Consider the following 27,814-nt stretch of genomic DNA (forward strand, 5'->3'; position numbering starts at 1 on the left):
GAGCAGCATTGTGAAGAGATTTGTGGATGAGGGTTATTAATTTAAACTGTATTCGGAAGGGGAGTGGCAACAAGTGTAGTGACTGGCACAGGCTGGAGGCATCTGTGTAGCGTTTGGTCTGAAAAATGAGCCTGGCTGCACATTGAGAATGTATTGTAGAGAAGAGAGTTTAGTAAGTGGAAGACCGATAAGTAGGGAGCTACAGTAGTCTAGACGAGAATAAATCAGAGCGACCAGAAATGGTCGGATTCTAGAAATAAGACAGAAAGGTGCAACCGGCAAGAGCGAGCAAGAGATTGAATATACAGTGTAAAGGAGAGTTTGAGGTCCAGCACAACCCCAAGACAGTGGGCCTGTTGCCTTGGGGTTATGATGACATCACAGACAGAAATGGAGAGACCAGGGTTAAGTCGGTTAGTAAACTGTGGAAAGACAAAAAGTTCCATTTTGGGAGGATTATGTTTCAAAAAGAGGGAAGCCATGATTTTAGAGACTGCAGAGAGACTTGCCTGGCAAGATGAAGCGCTAGGTTGAGCGCGAAACGATTCGTCCCTGTATTAGAACGCATCCTTTCCAGTCACCCTCCCCTGTTGTGTATGCCAAGTTTTTAATGGACTAATAAAAGAAAGAGTTTTACAAGAGGTGGTGAGTGCCAACTTTTTCCTCCTATACGTTTTGAAGTTATTGCACATGACTTGCTGCCATAGTTAGAGCACCACACCGAAGACCACGGTATTACATGGTTATTGCCTCCTAAGGACCTAAACACTTTGCTCGCTCCATACGGGCTGCACGAAAGACCCTCAATAGTGCCCCCCTGCTATCTTCCCTTTCTTGTTTTATTGCCTCCAGCTTTGCTCTCTGTTCTTATGCTAGCTGTATCTTCCTATCGGTGCAGGGCTCATTTGTTGACCTCTCACCAATCAGAAACTGGTTGCCTATACTGCGGGACAATACCTTTTATTCTGTGGTGGAGCTGGAGGGCACTTGTTTGCAGGTTTCAGCAAAAAGTAGGAGATGGGGGTTCACAGAATTAAGGTTTTAACCAGCTTTTTACACCTTGTTTATTGTATAAGCGTTGTTGTTGGATATTCTAATGGTCATCTTTTATCTTCCAATAGTTGTTAATTGTGAAAAGGTTACACTTAACTCCAAGTTCCAATAACATCAAGTTCAATCAACCAGAATAATTACAATAATCTGATTTAGTATAACTTTGTTCCTGAATCATTGGTGGTTCTCAAACAGTTAATTGTACTTGATCAGTTTCTAAATATCGTAGAAGTGAAGATTGATTAACGAGGAGAAGCAAATATTGACAACCGAAAGCCAAGGTCACCTTATGTCTCCAAGGACAATAAATCACAATGTTATTTGGAGCAGGGTTTAATACGCACATTGTTTTGCACATCCTGATCTCGTATTCATAGTATCATTTTATTAGTATTTCACAAAGGCCATTATTAAATCTCGAATTCCGAAGACAAAAGCAAATAGGGCGAGAAAATGGCAGGAAATGAATGTGCTGAAAATCCTGATTTCTAAAAAAAAACTATTAGAAAAATAAAGAGTACAGAACAGAATGGATGTATAAATCATGACAACAAATCCATATATAAGGGAAGAGAGAGAGAAAAAGAAAGACAATAAGATACATTCAGTGGATGTTCCTCATATAACGTGTTCTGCCAATATAGGCACTTGAGATTGTACAATGTTCACATTTCCCTCAATTAACTGCTGTAGATGTAGAAAAACATCCCTAGTGCCTACACAGCCAGAATCATTTCGTTTTCCATAGAATATGCAAATATAGTGAAGCCAATCTGATAACTAGCCACAGTGTGATGACAAAGAGGCATAAAAGCTGGTGACACTGTCCTTTTCTATAGGATTTTACGTTTGCGCTACATTGTGTATGATTTGTATGAATTGGTGACTGCGCTCTAGAGCCACACGTCTTCTATTGAACTTTCTGTTTTATAGGTAGAAAGGTTTGATAGCAAAGAAACAATATGAAACAAACTTCTGACATTTCTCAACCACAATCCCGTTATTATAGTGATTCTAGTAGCGGCATGTACTTAAACACATAGCATATATGGAATGATTATTACAAGCAACTATTGAGCAGATGCAGAGTCTTCTGTCTTCGATGTTGTACCATCCATTACGGAGCTCGCCTTATTATAGGCTGTCCTTTAAAGGAAACCTACCATGAGGAATCTACCATCTGAAGTAGATCTGATAGTAGATTCCTCCTGCTGCCTCTGCCCTAATCTGTCATTTAATATTCCAGAAGCCTAAACTAACTTGTTAAAAACTTTATTTTAGTAATATGTAAATTAACTGCAGAGGCTACTGGGGCGTGTACTAATCTTAGCTCCCAGTGCCCAACCAGGCTAGTACACGCCCCAGTAGCCTCTGCGTTTAATTTAAATATTTCTAAAATAAAGTTTTTAACAAGTTAGGTTAGGATCCAGGATTATTAAATTACATATTAGGGCAGAGGCAGCAGGAAGAATCTACCATCAGATCTACTTCAGATGGTAGATCCCACATGGTAGCTTTCCTTTATAGGAATTTTTCAGTGTTTTTTTGACAGTGCCCATTTAATTTTTCTCCTCCTAACTTCCGATCTTGCATCAGTCATATACAACATTCACATGACCACCACAGCAATTGGCTGCACGTGAATGATTGTGATCATCATTGTCATCATTGCAATTAAAGAGGATATTCACTCATAGATCTAGGCTCTGTGGCTGTGGTAATCTTCTTATATTTGTTATCCATGGCCTCCTTTTCAAAATCAACTTTTAAAATCATGCTAATGAGCCCGAAAGGCTACTGGGGTGGTTCCCAGAGCACCTCAATGCTGCAATCTTACACTGTCTCACATAGAGGGAAGGGGATGCTCTGCCACAGTGTGACAGCCCATGAAGCGGCATGGAGGGGCTCTGTTGATGCTCACCATTAGCATAATTTTAAAAGAATTTTAGAAAGAATGAGGCCATGCATAACAAATATAAAAAGATTACCACAGTCACATTGCCTGGATATATAGGTAGGTGCCCTCTTATTTATCATATTTGATGGTACATTTCCGTTCCATTTAAATGTATCATTTTTCCAATCAAACTCCCTCTCTATGTGAACCCTGTATTTTACAAATGGCAATTTAGTCAAACAATTACTTTGCATCACAATGTTAATTTCTCAGTCAACATCCTTTAATTACCATTCTCCTTGCATAGTTTATGCGCTTTCTTCAGCGGAAACGACACTGTTCATTTTGGGCTTTGTCACTCGCAGACATATTTATACTAAGAAAACAAATACAGGGCTGCACGAAAGATTGACTGAAACCCGCTGGTGTGACAAGCGTAACAAGAGGGTTGTGTTCCAGAGGAGGATTAGATAGCAATAAGAAAGTCAGTAATTTTTAATGAGACTCCTTACCATGAGCTGCTCGATACGCACATCCCAGGCAGGCAGAGTTAGCTGTGGCAATTGTGTGCACCGGAGCATTAAAAATATCTGACAAAACCTGCACATGTAATAACATGCACATATCAGTTTGCATCACAATAGTCACTGTGGTTAATTACAATAATACAGAACCAATCTTTTCTCACTTATAACCACATAATTCTATATAATTCTTGTGAAAATCGCTTGATCCCTATTGCTTCACTTGTCATTTAATGCTATTTTTGTTATATACAATTTTTATACTTTTAGAACGGTATTTATTTTCACAGTCGTAAGGTAGATTTTAGCAAAGATTTAAGAGTGAAAGCCAAGTTATCAGGAAAAAGAATGAATATAATTGTTGTTTCCTTGTGGTTTTGTCCTCTGCTTTCCCATTAGCCTCCCATAAAACTTCCTTGGGGCTGGACCTCTCTGCCAGAGATTATTTTCCTGTGGTAATTCACCTCTAGTGTGTTGTATGTTCTGTTGGTTTTAATTGTTGCCTAACTGGGATGGTTTCCAGATTCTTTTGTAGTTATGATTTTGTACCTATTTTGATTTCCTGTTGTTACTTTGGACTATATGACTTCTTGTTGTGCTTTATATTCCCAATCTTTACCTGTCTGCCCCATATACAGTATCAACAGCTGCCAGGCAAAGAACATTAACCCCTTCCCCTCACTCCGGTTTAATTATTAGGTTCAAGATAGTAAATTTCCCCTTTGAACCTTAATTGCAGGAATGATGCAGGGCGAGTTCGCCATCACTTGCCTGTTCTGACGACTTTCACCAAGTGTAGATTTGCTCTCTTCTAGACCTGTAACTTTTCCATAAATAAAGCCAAAGTATATGTAGACAAAGCCATTTTCTCTGTTAATATATACTATAAAGTTCCTATTCCTTACTACTGATTTCTGCAAAACGAGCAGAAAATAATTTTTTGTATGTTTTTATACCTTTATAGATACTTTCTTATTGGGGATAACTACAAAGATATCTAAGAAGCAATATTTTCAAAAGCCCTCCAGGCATCTCCATGATACTATTACTGTTGCACTTCTTAGTAAGATGCCCATGTTGATGCATTACATTACTTATGAGCTTTATATATTAATATGTGTGTGTTTGAGTTATGATGGGAAATTAAGTTGCCCCTATGAAAAGTGAAATTTTAACAGCTTAAAAAAATGACTTGAGTACCAATATTCTCATCCAAAGATTATGGCATTTAGTTTTAAAATGCAGAGTAAAAGGTGTGGAACATCCTAGGAAAATCAAGCTAGAACGCCGCTGTCACTTTCCATTCTACTTCACATAGATAAGTAGAGAAATAGATCATTTCCAAAGCTTTTATTCCAGTGCAGTCACGTTTTGGGTGGAATAAAAGCTTTGGAAATTATCTACTTCTCTACTTATCATTGTACCTGAAAGTGGTAGCGTCATTCCTGCTTGATTTTCATAGAGTGTTTCACACCATTCACTCTGCATTTTCCATTGAAAGTAACGGCCAGCTCAGGGCTGATCTGCCAATGTCTGTACTATAAATTCTCTTTAAATTTACCTAAGGGGAGCAGTTTTTTAAGGCGGGTAGCCACTGTTCCCCCCCTATCCCAAACAATCTAAGCTGAAAGAGGACCTGTCGACTAAAATTTCGGCACTAGGAGCTGCTTACCAAAGTAAGCAGCTTGTAGCGCTTGAACAAACGCTGCAGTGTTAGAAGGATAGCGTTTCCGGAAACCTCCAGTAACACTACCTAACACTGCGGTGGGGTACAATGTAATCATCGGACCACTCGGAAAGCTGTCCGATGTATTCATGAGGGGGCGGGATGTGGTTAGGGGCGGTGACTGCCGCATGACGCACGGCAGTCACCGCCGGCCTACGGAGCGAGCGAGGGGGTCTGGGGAAGAGGCAGGGCCTCAGACCACCCCCTCATGAATACATCGGACCGCTTTGCAAGCGGTCCGATGATTACATTGTACCCACCGCAGTGTTAAATAGCGCTACCGGAGGTTTCTGATAACACTATCCTTCTAACACTGCAGCGTTTGTTCAAGCAATAGGAGCCGCTTACTTATGGGCCGAAATTTTGGGTGACAGGTCCTCTTGAATTACACAAGATGCTGCCTTGTGCTTTCTTTGTTTTTCTCTTCCTGGTAGTAATAGTCTTAAAGGGGTATTCCCAGTTTGGTGAATCAATGCCATTGTTTGTACTTTGTAAAATTATACAATTTTCCAATATAATTTCTGTATCAATTCCTCACAGTTTTCTAGATCGCGGCTTGCTGTCATTATATAGGAAGCTTCTATGTTTACCTCCAGTGGACAGAAATCTGACCATGATCACACAGGTGCATGGCTTGTTAATGTCACAGAGAGTAATCAGAGCTGTGGGTTATAATGAGCCGTGCACCTGTGTCACCATGGACAGATGTCCGTCCACTGAATTAAACCTAGAAGCTTTCTATAGCAGGACAGCAAACAGAGATCTAGAAAACTATAAGGAATTGATATAGAAAGTATATTGGGAAATTGTATAACTTTTCAATACACCAGTTTAAGGACTATGCAATGGTGTTACTCGATATCAAAGCAATCATTGTGTCATTCAGGACCTCTGATTCATACACCATGTAAACCTGACTGCAATAATTACAAATCCATTCACAATACATTAATAGCTGTGAAAATTCCAGACCCATTTCTACATTTTGTATCCTTCAAACTTTACAGGACAAATCACTTTGTTTCATTTCTACAACTTAATAAATAAGTTAACATAGAGAATCAATGCAATGTATATACTGTAGTGTATATATTTTTAAAGAATGTGCCATCATAAATGGTTTATAACTTCACGGACTGTAAATATATAAGTTACTCCATATTAAATCCGAAAGCATCGCACAAGGTATAAATAATGTACCTGTAAAATATCTTGATTGCACGAGGCTCCTCCTGTCGCCAATATCTTTGTTTGTGGCACTAGAACAAAAATATTGATTTGTTGTTAGTGTTTTGTATCAATCTGTCGCCTTTGGATAAAGTAAAGGGGGTTTTCAGAGATAAAATATTGATGACCTATCCATAGCATAGGCCATCAATATCAGAGTGGGGGGGAGGAGGTCGGATACCCGAAATGTTCATCAGCTATTGCTAATGGCAGTGGCTCTCTAATGAGACCTGAGCATCACATCCATCAGTCACATGTCCTGTTTATACTGTAATTTGGTACAAATTGAAAGAGTAAGGCTGGAGTGCACTACCAAAAACCTTCACTATATAGTGCATGGTGCTGTGCTTGGTAAACAGTGAAGAGGCCATAGCATTTTCTTTTAAACAGCTCACCCTATCCCCTGCTCCCTCAGCACAAAGAGAGAAGAGGAAGTGCTGAGGGAGCAGGGGGGAGTGACAGTGCGGCAGCTTGTGAAGACAGAGCACGAAGGGGTTCAGGTAGAGCCCTTCTGGATCATTAGATCAATTATAAAAGGAAAGAGATCATGGATAACAAATATAAGAAGATTACCACAGCCATGGTGCCTGGATCTATGAGTAAGTGTCCCTGGTTGACCATGCTTGATTTTGATGGTAGATTTCCTTTACATTTTGGGGTAATTCTGGCACTTCCAATAACTATTTAATTAGTGTAGATATCGGAGCACTATGCTTTGAAATTTTCTACTCTCCCATACTAATGAATGGGGCAGCAGGACCCATGCTCAATCTGCCGTCCCTATTAGAGCACCGCAAGGAAAAAATGCATTCATAGGCTCATTAAAGTACAAAAAGAATATATCCAATTTTATTATACAAAATTCATGACAGACAATCAAAGACACACATTTAAAAACATTTAAAATATACAATATACATGAATTCGTACAGTCACCCGGTTTGGCAAACTGTAAACAACCCACTGTCAACCACTTAGTTAGTAGTACAAGGCCTCCCTGACTGCTTAACCATGTAATAAACAATCACCTAGTCAGTACTGAAATACTGAGTATCCAGGGGTGAAAAAGTCCTCAGACATATGGCCATATGGAGTAGAATGTTCCAACCTCAAGACCAATCCAAAAAATCAATCAATAATGCTGCAGAGTAAGCATGATAAAAGCTATAAGACATGTGCAGAGGAAGGAGAAAGAAATATCTGTATACAACCAGTATGACTCAGCTAGTGGACCGGCATACAGTCAGAGAGGACCCAGATGGACAGGGGCGACAGGCTCCCCATGCGTTTCGTCGTATAAGAACGACTTCCTCAGGGGTATGTGACGTCCCTCCTATTAGTGTGAATGGGTCCCCTTTGTGGTCAGTGTAAGTCGTAGTAGTCAGACCATGACCATACAGCTTGTTATTCCCTTTCCTTGTAGATAAGAAAAAAGATGAATAAACTAACTAGGCTTATATCTGAGTCTATAAAAAATTAACTCTGTACTCACCTTTCAGTCGCCCCCCTGCAGGCCATCTTTTTTCATGTAGTGCTCCAGCTCTGTATTCGGGTTCCTTGCACGATCCCGGTACCCATATTATGAAGTCGGCCACATGGTGACGTCATAGTGTGTGTGCCGGCAGCGTACAGGTACCCGAAGACGGAGCCGCAGCACTGTAGGAAAGAAGAGGACCTGAGGGGGGCATTGGAAAGGTGAGTACAGAGTAAATTTTTTTTAACAGGCTTGGCATACTCAGGGCAGGGGCTGCTGGCTATATACAAATGGGCATGTTCTGGCTATATACTGGGGGCAGGGGCTGCTGGCTATATACTAATGGGCATGGGCTGGCTATATACTGGGGGCATGGGCTTGCTGGCTATATACTGGGGGGGGGGCTTGTGCTGGTTGGCTATATACTAGTGGGAATGGGCTGGCTATATATATTTGGAGGCTGACAGGCTATATGCTATGTACTAGGGGGCAGGGGCTGGATATATACTGGGGGGGGGCGTAGGCAGACTGGCTATGTGCTATGTGGCATGGGCTTGCTGGCTATATATTGGAGGGCAGGGGGCTGACAAGCTATATACTAGTAGCAGTGGCTGACAGGCTATATACTGAGAGGTATGGGCTGGCTAGCTATATACCAGAGAGCATGAGCTGGCTGGCTATATACTAGGGTGTAAGGGGCTGGCTAGCAATATACTGGTGGGTAAGAGACTGGCTATCTATATACTGGCTGGAGACTGCGATTATACTCGAGTCAATAGGTTTTTCCCAGTTTTTGTGTTAAAATTCGCTTATATTCAGGTCAGCTTATACTCCAGTATATGCAATAAATGTCAATGCCCAAATGGGAATACCTATGGATCTGGTTAAAGTACCCTAGGGGTACTTTAAAAAAAAAAAAATAAATAAAATAGCATAAAAATTCTAATTGCCCCGCTTCCCTAGAAGTCATATAAATATAAATAAACAGTAAAATGCCCAATCTATCAAAATACAATAACGGTTTTTCACTGCGTTTAACCCCGTAAAGGAAAATAGCACCCAAAGTCGAAAATGGCACTTTTTGCCATTTTGAAAAATATAAAAAATTCTATAAAAAGTGACACCATCCACAGCTCCGTACAACGAAGTATGGAAAACGTATTCGTAAGAGAAGATGGCAAAATCGGAAAAAAAAATTTGTACAGGAGGTTTTAATTTTTGTAAATGTATGAAAACATTACAAAACCTATAAAAAATTTGTGATCCCCTTGATCGCACCGACCCAATAAAGTAGACATGTCATGTCATTTGGGGCGCACAGTGTAAGACGTAAAATCCAACCCAACAATAAAACGGAGCAAATTCGTTTTATCACCATTTTCACTGCATTTGGAATTATTTTCCTGATTACCAGCACATGACATGGAATATTCAGTAACCACCACTATGAAGTGCAATTTGTTATGCAGAAAAAAAGCTGTCACAAGCTCTTTACATGAAAAAATAAAAAAGTTATAGATTCATGAAGGTGGGGAGTGAAAAATGGAAATGAAAAAAAGGGGTTAAAACTAGGAGGGGTAGTTCTGCTACAATCCTGGAATATAAATGCATTTTTCACAGTACTGCTGCTACTAGCAACACACAGACAGGTTATACAGATCGCCACGTCTAATTACACTAACACTGTCTTCAGCTTTGTATGGTCAAAACTGCTCATAGACTCAATTTAAACCACATATGAGTTCCATTTTATTGTTAGGTACCCTGGAAATATTAGGTGTGTATAAGATAGTGAAAAACCCTAGATTAAAATCTATTACACCAGTAGGATGATTAAGACTTTAACTCCCTCATGCTTATCCAATTTCTGGTTATGTCACAGGGAAGCATAGTACAACAACCAGCACTAGAATTACACATGAAAATAATAATAAAAATATATGAATGTTCTTTGTGATTTATGATCTGCTAAAAAAATGATAGGGGTGAGAATTGGCCATAAAAATTCAATATTACATTTCGTAAAGTAAATTATAACAGGAACGAAATGAAGACACACAAGACCGTACCAAATTAATGAGCATGAAATTGAGCAAATGTTTTCCCCTGTACTGATGATTCACACTGAAGTCGAGGAAATCTGAATCGCAATTGCAGAGTTTTAACCTATTTTTATCGCCACACAGTAAAAAAAAAAAGACTTTCCTTTGTATTTCTAGTAAAAAACTGCTTTAAAGTTTCTGGGGAGATATCATTACACACATTGGGGCACATTTACTTACCCGTCCCGTTGATGCCGCTGATCCGAAATGTCCGATGAGGATTCGGAGCTGCTGCGATTCAACACGCGATTCACATGCATGCGTCCAATTTCCTGCATGTGTCACTCCCCGCTCAGGTCTGCCGGAGTTTGCCTTCTTCTTCCCGGTGTATGTGAGTGCTGATCTTGCAACACAATTAGATTTTTGTCTGAATCAGTCGGGTTGTCCGACGGCCACCCCCCCCCACATGTGACGCATGAAAGCCGGCACCGATGCGTCACAATCCAATCGCATGCACCAAAAACAATTCAGTGCAAAATGGAAAAATCCGGGAAACCCGCCGGAAATGCGTCCGACGGACCCTTAGTAAATGTGCCCCATAGTCTCGCACTACAGATCTGTAGCAGAATCCCTGGGACTTAAAATTACTATAGTTCATTCATCTAATATTTTTTTCTGCAGCGTGGATAATGACATGGATTTCTACAAGCCAAATTCAGAATAATGATAAAGGTGCACAAATTTCTGTATTAAAGTAAATGGATGTAAATAAACTTGTAGATGTTCATTGCCCCCAAATATGTCCTCCATACATGTTAGAATAAAATCGTTCAATCCTCCAATATGTATAGGGCTCCCTAACAACCCACATACTGTAGATGTCGTGGGAGATAGGGACCGGAAATAGGAATTCAATGGACAATCGTTTAGTTGTCAGGAGAAAATCAATGATCGTTCCACCTACGTCTATCTGTAACGCATGGGAGAGCTTTACCTATAGACCAGTTTCATTTCTTTCAGACAAATGTACATATGCTACTGAAGATGATTTAGCTGAAATATCATATAGTCATTATATATTGTAATAAATTACTGAAAAATATCCTATGGAACACAGTTGTATCTATTAGGTAGAGAAGGTTGTAGGGGATAGAATAGTACAGTTACAGAACTACCAAAATTTCAAGATTCACCAGAAAACACCTTTCAGGCCTGGGCAGGGGGAAATGGAAAGTCATGTGACCATTGTGATAAATTGGGGTCACAGCAGTAACAGGAGCGATAAAACTGATATTCGGCTGTGATGTCACTATTATCGAACTCTTGACTGCCGAGGCTGTGAACTGGTCCTTATGGACTTGTCAGTGGTTTAGTGTTCAAAATAACACTATATTTTTTCCCTTCCTTAGGGAAGTATAGAGTTTTTTTTTAATAGCCACCATGAACAGGGATATCCCAGGAAAATTTAGGTTTTCTTTTAGGCCAGTTGCACACGTGGTGTTTTGAACCCATTTTTGGGACATTTTTAAGCAGTCCGTTAAAGTGTTTTTCAAAAATGCATGCCTTTTTTGAAAACGCATCCATTTTTGACAGGCTTTACCAATTATCTTAATTAAAACATGTCAAAAACGCATGCAGTTTTTAACGGACTGCTTAAAAATGGCCCAAAAACGGGTTCAAAACGCCATGTGTGCCGCCAGCCTAGCGCTTTGTCTGCTAACGCGAAACACCGGCGGCTCGTTCCCGATCGCAGGCGTTTCCATAGAAACGCTGATGCGATCGGGCCGAGGCCCGCCCCGGTGGGCGCGACTTTGTCTGCGTTTGCAAGTGCAGACAAAGCGCTACGTGTGGCGCCAGCCTAAGGATGCTATCACACGTTGCATTTAACACATGCATTTAAAAAGGCATTGCAACAGCTGAAGAGAGATTTGCCTAATTAAACAGCTGTGTTTACAAAACACAACTGTTAACGCAATGGTAATGCGTGTGTTAACAATGTGTTAACACATGTGTTTGTTAGCGCAATGCTAACGCATGGGTTAATGCAGGCGTTAACATTTACATCTTGTAATTACAGGTGTTAACAGCTGTTTAATTAGGCAAATCTATCTTCAGCGGTTGCAATGTGTTTTTAAACGCATGTGTTAAACGCAATGTGTGACCACACTATCAAGGACATTACTGGAAAATGCAAGAAAAAGAGTTTTCTAAATTCTTATCCTGTATATAGGTAGGTCATAAAAATAACATTATAGGTGTTTAACGTCACACCCCACCAGTCAATTAATCTCTGCTGGATTCTCTGTATTCTCTAGCACCTGAGTCCGACAAGATGAGCCGTGAAGAGGCTTCAGTGCTCTCAAGAGCTCCAGCAGCCGATCAGCAGAGGTCCTTAGACTGACCCCTACTAATTTTCAGAACTTATAAATTTATAAATATCACACTCCAATGCTGTAATTCTAGGACATGCCTTTATTAACCCATATTAAGTATTACAAATACCAACAAGTAAATACATTATAACAAGTGCGATCTGGTAATATATGTCACTTTGTGCTGGGAGTCTGGGAGCAGGTGTCACCATAAGCCTGTAAATGCCCCTTAAAGCTCGACTCTTTAGCACTCTTGCAAAATCAATGGTTTATAACAATGATAAAACCACCTAATCTATTAGTAGCTGCATACTGAATCCCACCTTGATATCAGTACTGGAGCCGCTCCATGCATTTGCCGGCCTCTCTCTCCTAATCCCTTTGCCCTTTTCCCGGTGTGTTCCACTCTGGTACACTTAATTAATCTACAGCAAAGAAGAAACCTCTTTTCATTTCCTTGCAGCGCTACGATCGTCTCCTATCTGTTTTCTCTTTACAAGATTTACATTGTACTACATCTCTGCATTGTTTCCATAAAGCTTCAGCCAATATATTGACATCGGTGCCCAGAGACCCCGTTTAGGCTTTCAGGAACATGTAAATGGAAACAGTTCTTAAATCAATGTATAACCTAAAGAAGCTGTCCTCCTTATAATTAAAGAAAGGCTAATAAGGAATGTTCTCTAGATTCCGCTGTTGAATGCTACTACGTCTTCTTTGCTAACTGAATAGCTTCTGCGTAGTTACAAGGTTGGCGTCTATAAAAAATATTCCCTTATTAAGAATATATATTTTGGTATATGGGTATGGTTGGATTTTGGTAGTTTTGGTAAATTCTTTTGGTCACATTTTTAACTTTTTTTAAGTGTTTGTATGAAAAAATAAGACATAAATGTAAAGGGACCCTAACAAACCGTATTATAAATGAATGAACAAAAAATGTTACAGAAAAATAGTGCTTCTTTCTCCACTTACTTTGGCTCTTCACTTCCTCGTCTTTTTAAATCAAGTTAAGCGCTCTGAAATCTCTGCTGAATTTTATCTTGCTAGAAATATGAACAGAAACTCAATCAGGTGTCAGGTTATCTGGAATATCTATCAAGAGGAGAGGGTGGGAGAGAGAATAACAGCAACTAGACCTCCATCCACTAGCACTGAGCAGACGGAGAAGTAGTTGATCGCAGGTCATCCAGCAATGGCTGCAATAGCTCCAGTATTCCCATATAATAGAATGGAGAAGCAAGACGGAAGCTCGACCTGCCCGCTAATGAATAACAGAATCCCTGCGGGGGGATCTCATGATCAGTGGGGTCCCAGCAGTCAGGCCCAGGGGCGTAACTACAGCCTTAGCAGCTTCTATGGAACCCGCAGTGTCAGGGGGCCCTGTTATCCTACCAGAAAAACTCAAGAACGGAGGCTGTGAACATATTGGGACACATTTACTAAGGGTCCGCATTGCGCATTTCTGTCGGGTTTTCCCAAATTTTACCGTCTTGCGCAGAATTGTCCCGGGATTTTGGCACACGCGATTGGATTGTGGCGCATCGGCGCCGGCTTGCATGCAGCGGAAATCGGGGGGTGCTGTCGTTGGAAATCTGACGGATTCTGAAAAACCGCAGTATTTTTAAAAAAAAATTCTGTCGCTTGACACGCGCTTACATGCACCGGGAAGAAGCAGGTGAACTCCGGCGGACCTCGGTGAACCTTTGTGCAGCAGCGACACCTGGTGGATATCGGGCGCACAACCTTAGTGAATCCCGGCAGGACGTGAATCCATGTAGGAGAACGCGCTGCTGGATCGCGAATGGACCGGGTAAGTAAATGTGCCCCATTATGGTGCACATTGTACAGCATAATATGTATATAACAGTGCACATCATCCACAGTACACAGCATGAATCAGCAGCTAAAATAAGCAATGTCGGAGGAGACGGGACAGCAGAATGACCGGGCTAAGGATCTCTCATCTTTAATTCCTGCCATGTACCCCATGACAGCAGCTACTGGGACAGATCTGTGTAAGTGTATAAATGTATATATCAGTGAATAAATGTATGTAAGAGTGTAGAAACCTGTGAGTATAAAAATATGTGTATTTTCTAAGGGCCCCAGCAAGTCTGCTATGGGGCCCTGCCTCTCCTAGTTACAACTTAACGCTTAACGCTTCAATATTGCTTTAATCTCATAATTTTTTTTTTGCGGTCTTCTTATTTATCAACAATGTAGGATTATACTATAGGTTAGACTTGAAGGACCTGTGTCCTTATTAAACCTTGTGTACTTTGATACAATGAATTTCCACCCACATGAACAAAGCTGAACACCTTTAATCTGCTTTTCTACAGGGAGTGGACAGCCACCAGGGCTCACGTACATTAGACTGCCAGCAGGTCCTGTTGTCTTTATGTACAGGTTATTAAGAATAATTAAAAAAAAATCTATATATTATTTTATAATTGCCTCTTAGAAAATGGAAAACATCGTTGCCATATCTTGTACACATAGATGAAGAAGTAGTGAATTGCTTCATTTACACCCAGCTACAAGCAAAATGTAATTGACCTTTAGAAATTGTTTTAATTTATCGAAATAATATTACGTGGAAAAGCCATGCGAGGACACATCTTTTGTTGTTAGTGTATCTTTTCATGTAAAGTAGCCGACTAATTATTCCAAACTAAGATGAATGTGAAATAATTTCTGATTGGTACATGTTTCAAGCCAGTGGAAATAGATAAGAGAAAGCCATCATAATAAGCAATTTTCTATACTTCGATGAACAAAGTGCAATAAATGCTTTCAAAATGAAACAAAAAGAAGCTGATTTTGAAAGTAATTTCAAGTGCTGTGCAATGGAGAACCCACAAAAGACACACAAAGAGAGACTAAAAACCTGTAGCGTAACTAGAGTCCTCTGGGCATGGAGGCAAGATTCCTTCCCCTAATCGGGAACCCCATTACTGCAACAAAGAGATAAAAATACCTAAATAGGTGCGTAGGCTGGCTATAGCCACAAGTGGAAATGGGCTACCTGCACACATGTGGATACATGCCCATATGTCGGCCCAATTCCACAGACTGAACACCTGTAACGTCCGTGCCTAAACGTCGCTCTATCCGCAGTTGGCATTTATTTGTGTGTGAACTGTGGCTTAGTGTTTCTGTGCCCAGCAAGGGTTACTAGCCTAATGGACAGTTTCCCCAGTGTGCTGCTGGAGGCGTGTCCGGGAACTGCCTTATATACCGGCCTCTTCCCAATGCTGGTTATTTCAAGTCTTACCTGTGTATCTAGTGCTCTTGCTATCTTGTTTGGTATTCTGTGTTTTGTATACTATTCTGTACCTTTGCAGCCATCTTGGTTTTGACCCGGTTTGTTTGTCTCTGCTTGTCTGCCTGTATCTGTTGTTTGTCCCTCAGTATCGTTTACCTTCTAGTATTATCCCGCTTTAGCTGTCTCAGACCTGTGTTTGTATTCTGTGCACCAGCGTGAACCTATATCTGTATTCCGGTTACCTGTCCGCTCCACCATCCAGCAGCTGCCAGACCAAGTAAGTGTCCCCTGTCACCTTGTAGGGTCACTCAGGGACCGTCAATTAGCTACCTGATAGTGGTTTTGCCCTTATCAGGGCAGTTTATCTGCTTTAGGCAGGGCCTTAGCCCGCAGGGACATCGCAGGGCGAGTTCGCCACCACCTACCTAGTTTGACAGCTAGCGCCAAGCCTGGTTGTGGTTGTGCGGTTTGCTGGACATGTGCTGACAACACCTTGCACAGGAATATATGTTACAGAACTGACTCTTAAAGGGAACTGCTACCAAATTATTGAACAGGTAGAAACCCCCCAGAGAGGTGGCAACAGAATAGCGTTATTACGCAACCATGAAGTGTGTTGGATTCACACTTTACAGACCATTGAACCCCTTGGACTCAATAGAGCCAACGATCGGACTTTCAACTAATGATGTATTTAGTATTCTTGTGTTGTTTTGTGCGGTTTATTATGCCTTATCGAAACTTGTATTATTTCTTTATATTTCGGAAAAAATAATATTATAGAACCAGAATCATGTTTACTTCATGTACTTTCTATGGTGGTAAAACTACACATAATGACAGATACTGCATTAAGTTACATGATACTATAGTCACATCTACCTATACATATCTAATTCCCAATTGAATAACTACTTGTCTCATCTTCTACCTCTCTCATTTTTCTTTATTTCCCTTTATTGTACGTTATTTTATTTGATGCTTTCAGCCCTCTTTTCCTTTATTAGAGGACTCCCGTGTTCTCATGCAGTGTATCATCAGTTCATACGTTGGTTTATATTTTTGATATATTCTTTACATTCCTTATATGTTCTTCTACTGTACCACATTTACACTTCATTCGTTCTGCTTTACCGACTGATCATCTTTCCTTTATATCACACACAGACATCTCCATAAACTCTTCTTTTATTCGAATTCCAATTTTTATGATATCCTCTATATATACTATGATCGGGCCTTCTCTCCGATTTTCTCCCCTGGCATTCTCTGTGGTTATTAAGGACGCGGGCAGCCGCAGTACACCGCAACAAACATCACTTTCGGTGCTGCAATGTGTATTGGCAATCCCAGACCTCACGGCGTCATAATACCATGACTACCATCTTACCTAACTTCCGGTCATGAGCAGACCCGCCCCACCTATGCGCCGACTCCATTTAAAGCCGGTCTTCGGCTTTACACACACGCTGCCTCACCATACTCATACATGCTACCCTGTAAAGTAAGTATAGCAACTCTATGCACCTATATTTTACCTCCTTATGTACCTTCTCTGTACCTGGTGCCTTCTTCCACACTTTGTTATTGTCTATTATCTATACCAGGGGTCCCCAAACTTTTTGCATAGGGGGCCGTTCACTGTCCCTCTCAGACCATTGGAGGGCCGGATAAATAGCGGTACATGTGACCGCATCCGTAATACACTGGGCCACCCCTCAATTAATTATTTAATATACTGCACCCCCTTGTGAACTATTTTATACATTGGCCCAATTAATTAATTAATTGGGTCAATTAATTATTAAATATACTGGGACGCCTCTCCATTAATTATTTCCCATGCTGCCCCCCCATTAATTACCAGACTGTCCCCCACCATTAGTTATTTTATATGTCCTCCCACTATTAGTTATTTTATATGTCCCACCCCGCATCATTAGTTGTTTTAAGTCCCCCCATTAGTTATTTTATATACCCCCCCCACTATTAGTTGTTTTATATCCCCCCCCACCATTAGTTGTTTTATATGCCCCCCCCCCGCATCATTAGTTGTTTTATATGCCCCCCCATTAGTTATTTTACATGTCCCCCCACCATTAATTATTTTATATACCCCCCCACCATTAGTTGTTTTATATGTCCCACCCCGCATCATTAGTTGTTTTATGTCCCCCCATTAGTTATTTTATATACCCCCCACTATTAGTTATTTTATATACCCCCCCACTATTAGTTGTTTTATATGTCCCCCCCCCCCCACAATTAGTGATTTTATATGTCCCCCCCCCCGCACCATTAGTTAATTTATATACCCCCCCACCATTAGTTGTTTTATATGTTGCTCCCATAATGCATTGTTTCCTATATTAGGGTCCCCCGGCCGGCACAATAATTTTACTGCTGTTTAAAAAAAATTTAAAAACCTACACTCACCTCTGGCTCCCGTGTCTTCTTTCTTCTTGCGGCTGTCGGACAGAAAAAGGTGCGCGGCCGCGTGATGACATCATCACACGGCCCCGCAAGCAGGTTCAAAGAGCGATGTGCGCCGGGGTGGTTTTCCGGCCACATCGCTCCACCTGCAATAATAGTGCTCGAGCGGCCGTAAACGGCCGCATCGAGCACTATACAGTGACGGGCAGGAGCTTCCTGTCCGGATGGACGGAGGCCCCTGCCGGTGGCCGCGGCCGGATTCGATGGGGGCCGTAGTTTGGGGACCCCTGATCTATACCCTCCCTTTTCTTTTTAACAATAATTATAATTGTTTAATTATATATCGCACACAGATTACACAGCTCTGCACATAGCTTGCCAAATCAGTCCCTGTCCCCAATGGGGCTAATCCAATCCCCAAATGGGGCAATCTAATCAACCTACCAGTATGTTTTAGAGTGTGGGAGGAAACTGGAGGACCCCGAGGGAATCCACGCAAACTCGGAGAGAACATACAAACTCTTTGCAGATTCTTTAACTCTAGGTCTATGTTATTTAGTTTTCATATAAACATTGCCGGTTTTCTTCAAATATGGGCCTAAAGCTCTAATTGCATGCCAAGGCCTTTAATATTTGTTGTATTATCTAAGGAATATTCAGACCCACAAGACCTTAAATGAAATCACCGCTTGTTCTGAAATCCAGCGTATACTTCACTCTCCCCAAGTTTAAATAAGAGACATTTCACTGCAAAATAAATGGCCGGCATCATTTCTCCACACGGCGACTTCTATACATCGCCATTTATAATTCATATTCAGATTATCAGTCCCCAGACCAATTTCTATTCTTTCATTTAGATCCTAACCTTTACAATTTACCTCAAGCTGTATGTCTGCCCACTTAAGAACATAATGTTCTTTTATATGAAGTGTAAATTGAAATTCACATATATAATAAACAGGTTCACAAGTGTAATGGGGGCCGCTCTCGCGCAGCATGTTAATTTTAACCACACATTATACTGAACAACAGAATTACACTCTCTGCTCGGTAAGAAATGCTTGGAGACTATTGTGGTTTGTAGATTTCCATTAAGCCGCATGTGACAGACCTTCCTGTCATTATGAAAACTTTATTCACACACCAACAGTAATTGAAGTGTATGACACCATAAGGCTGGTTACAGGCTCATATATATACTTAGGAAATAATTATATCTTGATGCAAGGTAATATTGAATAAAAGATGATACTTGTACATGGAAAAGTTTAGTACTATGACATAATTCAAGATGTTTGCAATCCACAATGAGGGTATATTCTAACAGCAGAATTTTACAGTTTTCAAGATTACACTCGGAATATAAGGCATAGCTCCCAACCGTCCCGGATTTGGCAGGACAGTCCTGGTTTTTCACCTCTGTCCCACCATTACAGGCAGCTGGGAGATTGTCCCGGATATTCCTTCCAGGTCCCCTCTAGTATATACTTTCAAAGACAGAACTCGTGGTGCTGAATGACTTCAACAGACATCGGACAGGGAATCTTTTTGAGAGATGTGTCAGGTTAGCACAGATCAGTGACCACATCATCAGGGAGAGATCATTTAGACGATTATTGTTTTTATTAAAATTTTTATTATTATGGAGACAATAATAATAATATTCTCCATAGTAATAATAAAAATAATAATAGCCTCAATAATTACAATAACAATCTCCGAGAAGATGTATCTCTATATACCAATGGAGCCTGTGTCACAGTGTAACAGTACAGCTCTTAGTTACATAAAATCCTCCCATGAACAACCACTAATCTTATAGCCTAGTGCAGTGATGGCTAACCTATGGCACGGGTGCCAGAGGTGGCACTCAGAGCCCTTTCTGTGGGCACTCAGGCCATCACCAGAGATGACTCCAGGTATCTTCCTGCAGTCTCAGACAGCCCAGGACTTGCTGTGCACAGAGGTATTTTAAAGTGACAGTGCTACCTGGGACTATTTTCTGCTTTATTGGTGTCCTCAGGTGCTGGTATCAAAGAAAACTGTGACAGAGAAGGGAGTATAAATCACAAATTAAATTTCTGTGTTGGCACTTTGCGATAAATAAGCGGGTCTTTGTTGTAGTTTGTTGTAGTCTCTAAAAGGTTTGCCATCACTGGCCTAGTGGATAGAGGCTCTCTATCTCCATTGCAGGTGGAGTGCTGAGATTCTTGGTTCAAATCCCAGCCTGTGCATAAATTTATTTAATATTGTTATTGGGCCGATGATGATTATTATTATATTATGGTAAAGATTTTGGGCATGGCCAAGGTGTGACTGGGGGTGTGGCTTAGGGAGATCGCTACGTGTGTCGCCATTTTGTCCCTCTTTCTCTTCCAGAAATGTTGAGAGGTATGTATAAGGCATGTAGGTTCTGGCGTCACAATGGGGGTGATTTATTAATCCTTCTCTGCCAGTTTTCTGGTGGAGATGCCACATCAATCTTCCCAAAGACCAGCAGTTTGCAGCCCTGGACATCACTTTGCCTGTGTCGTGGCAGGGAGTGAGCTCGGCAGAAGCCTATATTACATTACTGGCGGGTGGAATTTTACTAGCTTTTAAAATGGTAATTTTGGATCTGGTAGACTCCCTTCTTAGCTTCTTCCAGTTAGGTTAATGATATGATAGGAAATGCTCTGCAGTCTGGGGGCACCTTGGTATAGAGCAGGAGGTATCATGGTAACACACAAAACAATAAATCAATCTGTTCAGCTCCTCCTGCTCGATACTATGCCTCCTGGAGAAAGGAAATTATGTACAATCTGCTCAGCTCCTCCTGCTCTATAACATGCTGTATGTGCAAAAGAAACAGTGCACAATCTCCTCATCTCTTCCTGCTCTATAACTTCCTGCCTTGACATAGGCTTTAGAATCTGCTGACTCCACATCCTGTCCTGCTCTATAACATGCTGTTTTCAAATAGGATACTGTACAATCAGCTCAGCTCCTCCTGCTCCATAACATGCTGCCTATAGAAAGGAAACTATAGGCTAATCCTACCATAATATATGCCATGAGTAAATTAATGACACGAATATTTTGAGTTTTCCTACAAAAACAACAGGATAGGGAATAAATTAAGGATTAAGGGGGACATGAAAACAAGGGTCCATATTACTCTCATTAAAATGGATCACAGCCCATTTCTTGAAAAGGGAGGAGTCTTGGATGCGAGCTGCCATATAGATTATCTCCATAGGACTGCCAGACATAATTGAGCTAAAAACTTGGCTGTCTTGGGATGTTCCATTGAAATGAATGAAGCAGAAGTAACCCTGTGAATAGGACCATACAAATCATTAGGTATATGCACCATACAGGACCCCACATCATTTGAAAATGAATGTGTCAGCACCTGTCCAGCAAATGCGCAACCACAACCAGGCTTGGCGCTAGCTGTCAGACTAGGTAGGTGGTGGCGAACTCACCCTGCGATGTCCCTGTGGGCTAAGGCCCTGCCTAAAGCAGATAAACCACCCTGGTAAGGGTGAACCCACTATCAGGAACCTAACTGACGGTCCCTGAGTGACCCTACAACATGACAGGGAAAACTTACTTCGTCTGGCAGCTGCTGGATGGAGCAGACAGGTAACCGGAATTCAGATATAGACCAGTGTTCACACTGGTGCACAGAATACAAACACAGGACTGAGACGGGGACAAAACAACAGATATATACAGGTTTTCAGGCAGATAATCACAGGTCAGATCCAGATACAGGCGGGATATACACAGGTCAGGTCAAGATCAAATTGGTTATATACAGGTCAAGTCAAGATCAAGATCAAGCGGGTAATATACAGATCAGGTACAGATACAGGCAGACAAACAGAGACAGGTAAAACTGAACTAGAAACATAGCTCCCAACCGTCCCGATTTTGCCGGGAAAGTCCCGTTTTTCTTACCTCTGCCCCGCGTCACGGGCAGCCATGAGATTGTCACGGATTTTCCCCCAGGTCCCGCTGGGTCCCGGCGCTGTGTCCGCATAGTAAATACTTTGAAAGCCTGAACTCACAGTACAGAATGGCTTCTACAGACATCGGGCAGGGAATCCTTTTCAGAGAAGTGTCGGGCTTAGCGGAGAGCAGGGACCACGTCATCAGCTTCAGATCAGCATCTGTCCATATATGGTCACTGCATCTCCTACGGTTCCCCAGAGCAGACATCGGGCAGGGAATCTTTTTCAGAGAAGTGTCAGTTTAGCGGAGAGCAGGGACCACGTCATCAGCTTCAGATCACCATCTGTCCATATATGGTCTCCAGGGCTTCCCCAGACACAAGCTCTTTATTTAATTAAATTAAATAAAGTTTTGCCCAGGCTGAGATTCAAACCTGGGACCCTCTGCACTATAGACAGCCTTAACTAACTGAGATATATATATAGATATATAGAGAGGGATCTTCTCAGAGATTATTATTGTAATTATTGAGACTATTATTATTATTATAAATTTTATTATTTTTATTATTATGGAGACGATTATTAATAATAGTAAAAATAATAATAATCATCTCAATAATAATAATAATCTCCATAATAATAATAATAGTCTCAATAATTACAATAACCTCTGAGAAGATCCCTCCCTATATACCAAAGCATTAAATCTGTGTCACAGTGTAACAGTAGGCATAGTTCTTAGTTGTACATGGACACTGCAGGTACTGGGTTCAAATCCCAATGAGGATAATTTTTTATTTTTTTTTTAATTGAGATGATTTTTATTATTATAATATGGCTAAAATTTGGGGCATGGCCAGGGAGTGATTGAGAGGTATGCTAGAAACACAGATAAGACAAGACTCAAAATAACCAGCAAGGTATGATGGGAATGGGCAGGAATACAAATGTTGGGAGGTATGCTAGAAACACAGATAAGACAAGACTCAAAATAACCAGCAAGGTATGATGGGAATGGGCAGGAATATAAAGCCGATCCCGGACACGCCTCCAGCAGCACACTGGGGGAACTGTCCATCAGGCTAGTAACCCTTGCTGGGCAGGACAGAAATGCAAGGAGCAGGTTGTGGCTCAGTTAATCCAAACACAAGAATAAGCCACAGTTCACACACAAATAAACACCATGTATTCCGCCAACTGCGGATAGAGCGATGTTCAGGCACGGAAGTACCAGAATGGCAGGAATTTTTTAAAGCAACTTATTTATCCATGATATAGATAAAATGATGGTCTAAAGTCTGTTTATTAAGTGAAAATACAGTTTGTTATATTGCCTATTAGCATATGGTCATAGTGTGATTAGCAGAAGATCATATAGATTGGTCAGTGAAGAATGTTGTACAAATGTTAGACATATACAAGCCAATGTAAAGCTACCTGTGTTTATGAAGACATGATCTCTGAAAATTGATCTCTACAGCACAGGGAGTGTCAGCCTGTTATGTGGCTCAGTGGCTAAAGTAAGTTGAAAAAAAAAACAACAACAAACATTTACAGACATATTTAATATGGGTTATTTTCTGATGACACATTCCCTTTACACTCTATTATGGAGTCATGACATGGACCAGTGATCCTGTGAAATACTGGATATTCAGTGGCTTTATTGAATGATAAATTTTCTTTTATATGCAATAAACTGACAGTATTGGCTTTTACAACGTGCTATCCTCTCTTCAAAGCGCCACTCGGATTGTTAGTCTTGAGTCGTGCCATAAATGCTTCATGTAATTCATAACTCGAACCTATTGCTCGGCAACAGTAAATATTGTTTTTATGCGCCTAAGTGTTTCAAATGGGCTCAAGGTTAATCTATAGTTGTACTTATCTAGAGGCCTGTTCCCTACACACATTAATACCATGCCAGAGGTAAATCAGTCAGAATAATGGGGTCTGATGACAGCGAATGCTACCATAAAGTGTTTATTGTCATCTGATAAGATTTATGCCTAAAGTATAGAAAAAATATATTCTGTACACAGTGTAATGCCTTACAGCTATGTGCTATATACCATCATTACTGTAAGCCTGGGAATAATACTATATTCCATGAATAACCAAAACCAAAATTAAATGCAAAGGCAACGCAAATAACTTTTACTTCCCTCTTAGTCTCTTTGAAATATCCCTGTATAATTTATTGCGCAGTAATAAAAATGTTGCAATAAAAACAGCTTGGGTACGTCGCCTATGAAGCAGATAAGATTATACTTCAAATTATACACATTCTGCCGCCTAACATCAAAGTGGTCAACTTGTAGCACACTGGCATTCATACAGTTAACACAGCTCAGCTTTTCTATTCATGGTTATGGGTATATTAAGAAGATAGAGGTATAAAGTTATTTGTTTTAAGATTTAATATATAAAAGTGCATCACATACAAAGTTAAGAACTACGAGTTAACAACAATGAAATACACATCAAGACAAAACATATAAAGATAAATAATATGGGAGGTAACAAAGGATAGCAGAATTCTTACTAATTATTTTTAGAAACTAATCCCTAATCATTGAGACAGAACTGTAATTCAGTCTAGGAATGACCCTGTATGATTCTTTTAATAATATGGGAACCTGTCACAAGTTTTGTCAATGCAAACATGCAAACTGTGTTAGTTATTGCTTCGTTGAGCCATGTAACCATACCTTTGTGTAGGTTGTCAGTAGCAGCAGGACTCCGAAAAAGTGAACTGTTAATCCAGGTCTACAGCTCTGCAAGAGCTCTGGGTTAGCCTGTCACCTTGAAGAGCTTCCTGCTCACTGCATTGAGCAGCACCACAGCGCCCGTCCTCAGCTATGAATTATAAAAGGCTTTTTGTTGGGCCCCACAGCAGTCAGATCAGACGCGAGAGGTTGTGGAGCAGCTCAATTCACTGAGCAGATAGCGTCAGGCTTAAAGACTGCCAAAGCCCTTGCAGAGCTGCAGACATGGCTTACGAAGACACTTTCCGCAGTCCTGCTGCTACAAATAACATTGGTTGCAGCAAGTGTGCTTGAAGTGAAACACCTTGAATTGACCTGAACTGGTTAGGGGTTTGTTGACATTTGACATGTGAGTTGAAAGTGAAGGTTGAAGCAACACCACCTAGACGTGGCAAACAATAAAGCTGCCCCCAGATAACTGAAGTGGTAGGTGGTCAAAAAACTGGGGTTTCATTTAGTTTATGAAGAATTTCAATACCTCTAGTGACCACACAAGAAAAGTCAGCCTACATATACTCAACATGGAGTGGTGAGCGTATGGTTTCTGTGCTCAAACCCGGAATTTCAGGTTCGGGTTTGGCCAAAATCGACCTTGAATGGGTCTGCTCATTCCTACTCAACACCGTACAAGTAACCACAGAAATTTTAGGTTTTGGTTTTATGCAAACTCAAAACTAATAGTGAACTGGAGGTCATCACCCATGAGGAACGGGCTAAGATTTGTCAGAAATGCTGCCAAAAACTGTTGCTAGGGGTTCAATAATTCAGATAGCAAATATAGTCATAAAAGCTTCTGCATGTTCAGGTGCCTCAATACTTCAGTCCATAAAGTGCATCTCTTCTAGCAGTGGGCAACACAAACATGGTGCAGTTTGTATGGGTGCGTATCTAGCCTTTTCAAGCCATCTAGACTTTTCAAGCCAAGCATTGGACCAGCATGCTCTGAGTGTTGCCTGTGGGCAGGGTCAGCTCAAGGTTTCAGTAGGCCCCTGGATGACAGAGCTTAAGAGGGCCCCTTTGCAGTGAACTTACGTGGCAACATTAAAAAATCAGAAACCAATACAGTCTCCTGTTCCCTAAAATATTCCCTAGTTTATCATCCCAAAGAGGCCTGTCAGGGTTATTTTATATAAGCCCCCCCCCCTCACACACTCTGGATTCATTAGATACAGCCCCCTTAACCCCTATGGATTCCTTATGTACAGCCTTATGTGGGCCCCCCCAGCAACTCTGGGCCCTGACACTTGCCTAGGAATGCCCAGTGCTGGCCCTGCCAGTGGGTACAAAGTACGAGAAATAATGGAAAAGGAAAGTATGCTACATCCAGTAAGTAAAACCATTTATTCCCAAATTTTCAAAATCTTATTGAAACCTGTTGAGCAAATAAATTGCAGTCCTCCAAACTTATGGGGTGGATCCCTTTCCAGAATAGGTCTCATTAAATCTTCCCGTCTTATGAATATCATACCATATAACTAGTACCGCCATTATGTGCTTTTTCAAAGCTGTCATATTGTTAAAATACTTGTGGTTGTGCTATTGTACTGCACTCAGACAAAGGCCATAGTAGAGTTAAACTAGCAGATAAAAGCATTCTCCATTTGTCAAAAGTAATGAAACATGTCAGCTACACCCAGCGCAAACCTGAAATCCAGCAGGGAAAAGAGCAGCCCTGCGACACGTTTGTTTGAAAGACAAGGTCAGAACGTTTCCCCCTTTTCTTCCTTTACAATGCCGCAGCTAAAACGTTCAAGGTGATGTAAATGAGTTTGTAAAATGCGGGCGATCCATCTAATGTGATTAGCTGTATGATTGTGTGCGCGTCAAACTTCATATGGAAATACTGGCAGCTTAATTGGCTGCCATTACATGGGAGATATATTACACCGTTACGCGCAAGGACTGGGACATTTGCTGATCTCAAATTGAAAATTTAGAAATGACTAGTTACAGGTCAATGACTCGCAGTTATGGCATATATGTGTTCATACTGGGATTCAATCCTTATCTTCTGCTTAATCTCATGACATGACAAGTATTACTAAATACTTGTTATCCTGTTAATTAAGCTGTGCCTGGAATACGAATTAGACCCAGCAGGAATCACTGGATTTATATTTACACATGGCACCTTTATAGCCCAAAAATGTCATTTAAAAAAATTGCAACAATGTGAAATGAGAATCCATTAAAAAAAATCACATTCATGAAATAGAATGAAAATTGCTATTAATCCAACTAATATATTCTTGATGCTGGACTGATGGAAACGTGTCCAATGTGGTGCACAAGCCCGAGCCACATACGAAAGTCGGGATGAATTTATCAACGTATTTACGTCAGTTTTTTAGCCTACAAATGTCTCAACTGCCGATTTCCACAAAATGTTGTGACTTTTTTTTCCGACTTTTACCAACCTACTCCCGTTTTTCACTAGGGGTGTCGGACAGTGTGATTCTAGCAGGGCATCGTGGCGTCTAGTGGGTATTTACATGTTGCACTGAGGTGGCTATAGTTTGTTGGTCCAGAGGCCTATGTTTGGAGTCATTGGTAACTATAATCTGATATTGTGTTATATTGTATCTGGTATTCAATAGCCTGAGCCATTTGACGATTTTCACCAGCGCCTTTGATTTATTTATATGCATACAATGACCTCCTAGCAATTTACACACTGTCCGTGTTTTTTGTTATCTGCTTTTATATGTCCTTTTTTAATGTTTTTTTTTTAACCGTATGATTTATAATATGAATTCTGTAATAAAGATGTGACATTTTCTTTCAATAAATTTACATGTGTGTTCTTTCATGGAGGTTTAGTAGGGATTTATTCAGTTTTTGTGGTCCTTCGTGAGCAGTACTAAGGAGTAATATAATATTTACCCTGTGGAGAATTTTTGGGTTCTAACCTCCTGTTTTTCACTTTAGCCAAATTTATAAAGTGAATCCTGATGTGGTAGAAGTCAGGGCACTCCGGTTCCATCCTGCAGTAGGAAAAACTTAGGAATCACCAAATAGTTTCAAATTCAATGCAAAAATTGACTCCTCATGGCACGTAATCTGATATACAAAAAGCTCCTAAG

The 27,814-nt window shown here is 40.7% G+C and overlaps 1 protein-coding gene across 10 annotated transcripts in view; it reads right to left on the minus strand.

Moving 5' to 3' along the window:
• The window catches only part of XYLB (xylulokinase), a 147,907-nt gene that overhangs the window by 12,117 nt on the left and 107,976 nt on the right, over positions 1–27,814 (minus strand). For 7 of the 10 annotated variants that reach the window (XM_072153889.1, XM_072153887.1, XM_072153890.1 and 4 more), the window contains 2 exons: positions 6,401–6,459; positions 3,463–3,550 (listed from right to left, as the gene is read on the minus strand). In XM_072153889.1, coding sequence (XP_072009990.1) covers positions 3,463–3,550; positions 6,401–6,459 — 147 coding nt within the window. Of the gene's footprint in view, positions 1–3,462; positions 3,551–3,593; positions 4,298–6,400; positions 6,460–27,814 lie in introns of those variants that run through there. The other 3 variants (XR_011855924.1, XR_011855923.1, XM_072153895.1) reach the window with 2 other exon arrangements.

The sequence above is a fragment of the Engystomops pustulosus genome, chromosome 5 (assembly GCF_040894005.1).
Source record: "Engystomops pustulosus chromosome 5, aEngPut4.maternal, whole genome shotgun sequence".
Classification (NCBI taxonomy): domain Eukaryota; kingdom Metazoa; phylum Chordata; class Amphibia; order Anura; family Leptodactylidae; genus Engystomops; species Engystomops pustulosus.